Genomic DNA, 8,980 nt, shown 5'->3' on the forward strand with positions numbered 1-8,980 from the left:
AGACAACAAAGGCAATTTTTTCAACGCAAAGGAACTGTATGTAAGCAAATTAGACAACCGTTATACTCATGCACTCATACGCTAACAACAACACAATACCCGCACTTAGGAGTTATAAAATTAAAAAAAAAATCATATTTTGTCGATAGAATATCTTTTGAAATTCTTTCTCGAAAATTTTTCTCATCATTTTTTTTCTTAAATAGTATTTTATTTATCGTGTTAATAAATAATATTTTAATCCAGGAAAAAACATGGATATATTTGATTTATACAATATATAATATTCTATCACGATAATTTATATAATACATAATTTTCTATTGTTATCTGACTTGTTATCTAGTAACACCAAAAATATGTTAATAACTTTAAGTGATGTTATATCCTCCTACTTCATCTTCCTATTACCTTTCATGATAAGTATTGAAGAAAAGAAAAGGTAAAAATATTTAGAACTTACCGTAAAATATAGTATTGAAGAAAAGAAAAAGTAAAAACATTTAATCACTTCAAAATTGGAAGTTTTAACAAATTTAAAATTATAATCAATTATCGTGTTTTTATCCAATTCTTTTATTTTTTTTCTCATCCAGTATTTTAGAGCATTTTTAATGAGAATTTTTAAAGTTTTTTAAGTTATTTTTTGATTCTCACAATGTCATATTATTATAAAAAAATACACACAATTATACTTTCATGTTAAGAAAGTTTAGGAAACATTAGAAAACTCATAATTTTATGTTTTTTCCCACTTAATTATGATTTAATTATGATGTTGTTATATTTTAAATGAATATTATTTTTTATTACGAAGAAATAGTTTTTTTTTATAAAAAATACAAATCATATCTTTAAAAAATTCACATAAATTTGTTCCAATAAAAAATGACACTCATTTAAGAAATCCTTAAAAAAAAAAAATCCTTGATCTAAACCAGTCCTAGATCCTTAAAATAGGATTTAACTTTCCCAAAAAGATTCTGACGGTGGAACCAGGCAACAACCCAGAACCGGGTCCGTCCGGTTGGGCCGTTCTGGTTGGAGTGAGACAAAAGTGAAAGGACGGATATACCCCCGGGTTCATATTTGTTTGTTCTGAGTGGTTCCGTGTTGTTGCTCTGAGATCGAAGCATTTCTTTGTATTGTTATTATTATAGCAGGCACCTAATAGATAGATAGATAGATACGTAGGGATAGGGTTAAGGCCATGGAGCGCATCATCTGCGCCAAGTACAAGCTAGGTCGCAAGATCGGAAGCGGATCCTTCGGCGAAATCTACCTCGGTCTCTCTCTCTCTCTCAATTTTTCTTCACAAATCTCAATTCCTAATTTTAATTATTGTTGCTTTCGATATTAATGCTATTATGTTCTGATTGCGATTCAATTCAATTCAATTCTGCAGCGACGAATATTGATACCTTCGAGATCGTCGCCGTCAAGATCGTATGCTGCTTTCTGTTCCTACGCTTTTTTAATTCAATTAGTGCAGTTTCAGCTTCGTTTGATTTATTTTTTTTATCAGCAAAGGTAAGCTATATATTAATTGGAGTACCAGAGGTACTGAATAGTACATAAAGGACCATACAAATGGTTCCACAATCAGACATTCATATTCTGAAAGGGAACCAGAGTATGGATATAGATTTGTTCTGAAATTTACATTAAATAGGCTCATAACGATGTAGTCTACTACTGATACTAAAAGCTTTGTGTAAAGCTGCTTGCCCATTGATTGAAATGGACTGTGAAACCTTTCTCAAAACCCCTTAGCCAAGACCACAGTAGGAAAGTCGCATCTTCAAACAGTGCATTAGCATTGAAAGTGGCATTAGAGAACACTATGTTGTTTCTAAGCTTCCAAATGGATCATGTTAAGGCTAACCACCAGTATTGCCATCTGTTCATCCTTACTCCATCAAGTTGAACACCCAAATGTTGTAGGAAATGCTGCTTTGGGCTTAATGGGAAAGCACCTTTAATGTGCAGCCATGTCATAGTGTCCCACCAAATGGGTTTTATGTTGCTGCAATGTAGGAATAAATGGGATGCATCTTCCTCTTGAGATCTGCAGAACGGACACAGCATATCTGTGATCTGTACTTGACGCCTCCTCAAATTTTGTTTTGTCGGCAATCTGTCTCTCAACAATCTCCACGCAAATACCGCAAACCTAGCTGGAATCCTTATTCTCCATAGTTTCACAAAACAGTCTTCCTGTCTACCAGCTGCTGCCTCTTCCCTTAGCATATTGTATGCGCTTCGTGTTGAATATTGGCCCTCTGGATCACCCATCCATACCCAAGCATCTGTGCCTTGTTGCTGAATTGACTTATCTGCAATATCTGTTAGGAAACTAACCGCTGAATCGATTTCATTTTCAAACAATGGTCTTCTCCACGTAAGAATCCACTCCCACCCTATGTCTTTATGCATTCCCATCGATTTTATGATTTGATTCTGCTGTGATGATATTAAGTATAGTCTAGGATACTTCTCAGCCAATGATTCCTCCTCCCCGGTCCACTTATCCTCCCAAAATTTGATTTGATCTCCACTACCCACCTTCCACTTCATTCCCTTTCGAATGAGCTGTCCTTGATGTGAGCTGCTGAAAGTCTTTTGTAAATCTCTCCACCAAATGGATTTGTGGCCTGCCCTACCCGCTTCAGCCAAGCCTCTCCATCCTCCATATTTTGATTCTAGCACCTTAGCCCATAATTCCCCTCTTTGTTGCCTAAGATTCCACTCCCATTTGTCAAGCAAAGCCATGTTGAAGTTGTTAATGTCCTTTATGCCCAATCCTCCCTTCTCTTTCGGCAAGCACACTGTCTCCCAATTGATCCATGCAATTTTGGTTTGGTCAGGCCCTCCTCCCCATAGGAAGCTACGTTGTATCCTCACCAACTTGTCGACCACTGATTTAGGCACCCTGAAAAAAGACAAAAAGTAAATTGGAATCGATGTTAGCACTGATTGTATGAGTGTCACTCTCCCCCCAAAAGATATGTGTCTCTGTTTCCACCTCGCTAACTTTCTCTCACATTTGTGGATTATAGGGTCCCACAAATGACATCTCCTCGGGTTTGCTCCTAAGGGTATTCCCAGATAAGTAAAAGGGAGAGCCAGCAAACGGCAATTCAGATAATTAGCTGCCTGTTGCTTCCATAGATCAGATTGGCCAAAGCTCCAAAACAACTCTTTGCAAAATTGATTTTAAGGCCTGAGGCAAGTTCAAATGATCTTAAGATGGCTTTGATTGTTTTAACATTCTCCATATTCGCCTCCCCAAAAAAGTTTGATTATTGTCTGGTTGTGGTTTCGCATCATTAGTAATTATGCATTCTAGCAGATTCGGATTCTTTAACTCTTCGAGTTTTGTTTGCAGGAGAACGGTAAAACGAAGCATCCACAATTGCTTTACGAGGCCAAGCTCTACAATATTCTTCAAGGAGGAAGTATGCCCTTTTTCCTCTTTTTTTTTTAATAATAAATTGATGCAATTTGGATTATTTTTTTAAATTGATAATTAGTTGTGCATTTGTGTGTGTATGTCTGCATAAGTGAATGAATGAGTTGGTGTATCCGTGTATGGACTATAGAGTTTGGAGAGTTTTACTTTTAGGAACATGGTGAGGTTTGAAGATTTTGAATTTCTTTCTTTTTTTGGAATCCAGGTGGCATCCCGAACATAAAATGGTGCGGCGTAGACGGGGAGGATAATGTGCTTGTTATGGACTTGCTGGGACCTAGTCTTGAGGATCTTTTTGTCTACTGTGGAAGAAAGTTCTCCCTCAAATCTGTGTTAATGTTGGCCGATCAAATGGTAACCAGTCATCTCTTTTAATTATTATTATCATATGGGTTACTATGTTGTCTGCAAATTGTTCATGTGTTCAGCTCAAAGGACAGCAAGACCTCTTCCCTCTTGCCTCTTGGCCCTTTAAGTCCCGTTCTCTCAGCCTTATTCTTTTATTTAGTCTCGTGGAAAATTTTGCAGTCAGTGTCGCTTTGTTATAAATTTTGTTATGTCATGATGCCTAGTGAGTGAAGTGTGCAGTTGATGATAACTTTTTTCTTAATTATTTTGTGCAGATGACTAGAATAGAATATGTGCATTCTAAAGGATTCCTACACAGGGATATAAAACCTGACAACTTTCTCATGGGACTTGGTCGGAAGGCAAACCAGGTGACTATCCTGTTGTGGTTTCGTCTTCATTTGGAGTTGACTTGCATTGTCATTCCCCCAGTTTATTAGTTGGCATCAAATTAAATATACATGATCATGGTGTACTTGACAGGTTTATATAATTGATTTTGGGCTTGCAAAACGATATAGGGACTCCTCAACTAATCGCCACATCCCTTACAGGTTTCTAACTTTCTACTATTGTATTCCATTGAATTATCTCTCTCTCTCCCTTTTTTCTTTTGGGTTTGATCCAATTTCTTAATCAATTTTCATGAATAACACAATATTTTTGGGAGTATTTCTTTTTTAGTTTCTTCTCTTTTCATCCCTGATAAATATACCAGAATTAATAATAACAAATTGTACTGGACAGGGAGAACAAAAACTTAACAGGGACTGCACGCTATGCTAGTTGCAATACTCATCTTGGGATTGGTAAGTCAGAAGAAGTTATTTAAGCCCTTCACTCCATATAAAATTCAATTTTTGTTTATGTTCAATTTCTATTTTATTTGTAGAGCAAAGTCGACGGGATGATTTGGAGTCACTTGGGTATGTGCTTTTGTACTTCCTTAGAGGAAGGTATGACATTCTAATCTACTTGTTTTACTTTAATGGGCATTTTTTTAATCCATTGGGAGCAATTTAATGAAATGTTCTAACTTGTAAATGACTGAACATTTGTGTTTAGCCTTCCTTGGCAAAACCTAAAGGCTGCAACAAAGAAGCAAAAGTATGATAAAATATGTGAGAAGAAAGTATCAACTCCTATTGAGGTAAGTGTTTGGACATTTATTTGATGTGTAGGTTTTTTTATCACGATTCTTATGTGTTGGGATTTGATCATGATTCTTATTTGTTTGTTATTTTCAAGGTATTATGCAAATCTCATCCTGTAGAGTTTGCTTCATACTTTCATTACTGTCACTCTCTGACCTTTGATCAGAGACCGGATTATGGATTCTTGAAGCGCCTATTTCGGGACCTATTTGCTCGAGAAGGTGATTATTTTGATGATTTCTTGAGTAATATGGAATCAAATTACCTGCAGAATTGTGTTTATATTCCTTCAAAATAGCATCTTTGGATATTGAAGTTATTATTATTATTATTATAACTGAAAGTTGGGATTTAACAGATCATTAAGTATATCAAATGTGGTGACAGTGGCAATATTTGTCTTTGTTTTCATATCTACATTTATGTAATTTTCCTTTTCTATTTCCCCTTATCGGTAAGTGCAGGTTATGAATTTGATTATGTATTTGATTGGACTATTTTAAAGTACCAGCAGGCACAAAAGAATAGAGTCCAGTCTCGTATATCTGTGAGTATATTTGCTCTACATGAAGAGGTTTGAGTCTTCCCATGCTTATAATACTAATTTTTGTCATATTGCAGACAGTCCCTGGAACAAGCAGTAGTCCTGCAATGCCAATGGATGTAGACAACCATCGAGGTTGGTGCATCTGAAATTATTTACATAATTTTTTGTGATTCTGCATAAACAATGTTGTGTTCAGTATTACTCGTTGGCAGGTATTAATGCTTATTCAGGGGATGTCACAGCAGAACGCATTAAGTCAGGCAATGTTACTGGTTCTGGTGTTAAAATTCAGTTTAAATCACCAGTTGGCAAAAATTTGGGCTCTGAAAAGCCTCTGGACAAGAATGTAAGTCATCTTTGAGTAAAATATTTATAAATTTTTATTATGACTACGTGTTTAAAAATTATGAAATAGATCAGTGTTTAAAGCAATATTTAATTAATTTCATCATTTACTTCTAGATTTTTGGTGAAGCGAATATACCCTCTACCTCATACTCTGTTGCTGGTACCTCAAGAAGGAACACCTTGAAGCCTGCCTTGTCCACTGAAGCTCCTAACCCTGGACATGGGCAAGGTAGTAATAAAATTGGCCCTTCGAGTAGCTGGATTTCATCTGTGCAGCGCATATCTTCTGCCAAATGAATGCCCAATATGGTAATTTTCTGGTTCATAATAAATGTGCTGCAGCAAGTGTTATTGTCTCTATGCCCCAATTATATCATCGACTGTTAATATTATGTGTTTTTTCAGGTTTGATTCTGATCAAGAAGATTCCTTGTATACATTCATTAACCTGCAAATTTGTGGTATTTGCTTGCTTCAACTGTACATTTTTGGTCAAGAATTTTCAAGTGATCTATCCAGGGAGACTGCAAATGGCTGCAAGGTTGATAAATTTCAAAGCTCATCTTCTGAGACCATCTTGTGTTGCTTTTTCCCTAAGGTGACTGCAAACGATTGTTTGGTATAAATAACAGACTACCCAGGCTTGGCTGCTTTGCTGTAGATAGATTTCAAATGTGACACATGGCAATCTTGTGTATCCATGTTTTATGTAAAATTAATGCGTGAATGTAGCCCTGTTTTGATGATAATTATCATTGGGCCATATGTTATATGGTGACTCAATTTAGTTTAAATTGATTGACGATATTATGAATTGTAGGTGTATTTTCAGTTGGTTCTGTTAAGGTATATTTGATTTTACTTTTTTGCTTTTGTTGGTAATTTATTTTTACCTGGTTATGCTATTTTCACTGCCTAAATAACATACCATGTAACTGTATATCATGCTTTGAAGCTTTCCATAAATGAAATTTCTTTGAATGTGGGAAAACCTAAACTGGGAAAAGGTTTTATCATAAATATTTTATCAATTTTTTTGGTGTTCTGACTTCTTTCATTGCTGTCAGATCATTTGTCTCTGATGATGCTGAGTTGATATTCCTGTTCACATGGTCATGTTTTCAGAGAATGTAACTATCATATCAGAGGCAGAATTTTGGCCTACAAAGTTACTTAATTATTGAGATTTGTATCTCATCATTGGTTTTTCCATTTGGTCTAAATCTTGATGTTATTCAAGGAAAAATCTTCAGTCTCCTGCCAGTGTCAAATTTTAAAATTTATATAATTACCCATAGTTGGAACAATCAAAGATTTGCTGCTTTAGATTTCCTCTTGATTTTATCAACTTATTTTTATGAGTTTTCAAAATTTTCAATTCATACGTGTTGCTCAGGAAGCACTTCTTTACTTGTAGGTAGCTCGAATTTGACTATCAGCCAGATTAACTTGTATTGTCATTCTTGGGATGAATGAAAACCTGGTCTTATTTCAGTGTAGTTCAAGGTTTGGATAAATTACTGTGCATTTGTTGTTCCTGTGATAAAACTAATTGCATATGAGCAGCTCAATTATCAGTTCGCACTTTCTCTTTTGCAGGACTTCTTTTTTCAACCTATATTGTCTGAAGGATGAAATATGACTGACAGTTGGTATATATGGATGCTATTATCAACTGGAACATACCTCTCCATACAGATTGGGTTGTCATAGCATTCTGGGAGTCTTCAGCTTTGTGACAAAGCTTGAAATGAGAATTGCTTTTGATATGGATGTTAGTTAGCAAAGATGATTCAAGATCTGTGATTCTAACCAACATTTGTGTAAAGTTGACTATTCATTTTTCAGTTGATGGACTTGATCAGTGATCATTGATTTTGTTGCTGGTTACAAGTGGGTCTCTCGAGGAAAATTATAGTAGAAAACAATGCATATGAAGGAAGCTCAGTTTCATATATTGAGAAACATTTGGTTTTAACAGTGTCAAGATGAATATTCTGAGTTCCTTTTCTGGATAGACTATATACTTGGTGTTTATTGGTTAGCAAGATTACCCATGACTTTCATGGCCCATGCCACTCACATGCGTACAAGTTTAGTACAGTGAGATCAGCATCACATGTTTTTACTAACATGTATACACTGTTTTGCATTGTTGTCTAGCTACAGCCCATGTCAGATGGATACATGTAATGGTGAACAGAAGCATCACAATGAAAGACCAATGCTATAGTAGATATTCCAAATTCAATTTCTTGATTGGTATGAATGACAAACAAAAAGTCATTTAAAACATGAATGTGAGGACTCTGGCACACACGTTATCCTACATTGCTTGATGTTGGTGTTTCAAGCACATCCAAAGCATCAGGTGAATGGAAATTTTACTTGAAAGCTTGGAAAGCAGCATCATTGAGGTTCAGATGGTTATAAATTCTGAATTGCATAAACGAATACAGATTGGTTTAACGGTTTTTGACGTATGCTGACATGTAATTGCATGAAGCACCTATCTTCTTCACCTTTAAAGATCCTTTGTGCCAACTAATGATCGTAAAAGAGTCTTAGAAGCAAGAAAAATGACTGAGGCATGAAAAGGATTTCATTCTCTTGGATGCAACCTAGTCTTATATGTAGTTAATTCTTATCTAGTCTTTTTGAATTAAAAGTTTTTATGATAATTTTTTTCTTATATGTTGTTAATTACAAATTTTGCATTATGTTGATTTAGCCTGAAGAGGCCGAAGCAACTTGTATAGTTTTAAGTTTAATATTTGGTTGTCCCGAGCTTTTCTTGACAGGTAATTTTGTGAGGAGAAATGTTATTATTTATACAACAATTTCTACAATAAATTTTAGCGAGAGAGTGTTATGAGCTTGGAGTTCGAGGACCAAGCAGCCTCCTAAGAGAGGAGTGGGAGAGAGAGAACTAAGGAGGAACGTTTTTTGCTATTTTCTGATATCCTTCCAACACCATTTCTTTACATATATATATAGTTGTTATAGAGGGGACGACAAGCAAAAACGAAAAAGATAAAAGCAATCCAAAATATCCTAACAACAAATATGCCTTTATTCCACTACCTACGCATCTTTTAGAAGACACGATGC

General features: G+C 35.3%; 1 protein-coding gene across 4 annotated transcripts; it reads left to right on the forward strand.

The window, feature by feature from the left end:
• The first annotated feature begins 1,109 nt into the window (after positions 1–1,109).
• On the forward strand, positions 1,110–8,561 carry LOC114418002 (casein kinase 1-like protein 3). 4 transcript variants are annotated; one of them, XR_003667964.1, is made up of 17 exons: positions 1,112–1,286; positions 1,406–1,446; positions 3,389–3,458; positions 3,678–3,826; positions 4,096–4,191; positions 4,304–4,374; positions 4,568–4,629; positions 4,713–4,776; positions 4,886–4,970; positions 5,069–5,195; positions 5,439–5,521; positions 5,596–5,653; positions 5,734–5,867; positions 5,984–6,178; positions 6,275–6,467; positions 7,287–7,375; positions 7,469–8,561. XR_003667964.1 is itself a non-coding variant. In XM_028383117.1 (15 exons), the coding sequence occupies exons 1-14, from the start codon at positions 1,211–1,213 to the stop codon at positions 6,164–6,166; spliced, it is 1,299 nt and encodes a 432-aa protein (XP_028238918.1). In that variant the 5' UTR covers positions 1,112–1,210; the 3' UTR covers positions 6,167–6,178; positions 6,275–6,737. The 4 variants fall into 4 exon arrangements, 2 of the variants coding, with proteins under 2 accessions (XP_028238936.1, XP_028238918.1); XR_003667965.1 differs by lacking the exon at positions 7,287–7,375; XM_028383117.1 differs by lacking the exons at positions 7,287–7,375; positions 7,469–8,561 and having other exon boundaries at positions 6,275–6,737.
• The last annotated feature ends 419 nt before the right edge of the window (positions 8,562–8,980 follow it).

Source organism: Glycine soja, chromosome 1, assembly GCF_004193775.1.
Source record: "Glycine soja cultivar W05 chromosome 1, ASM419377v2, whole genome shotgun sequence".
NCBI classification, from domain to species: Eukaryota; Viridiplantae; Streptophyta; class Magnoliopsida; order Fabales; family Fabaceae; genus Glycine; species Glycine soja.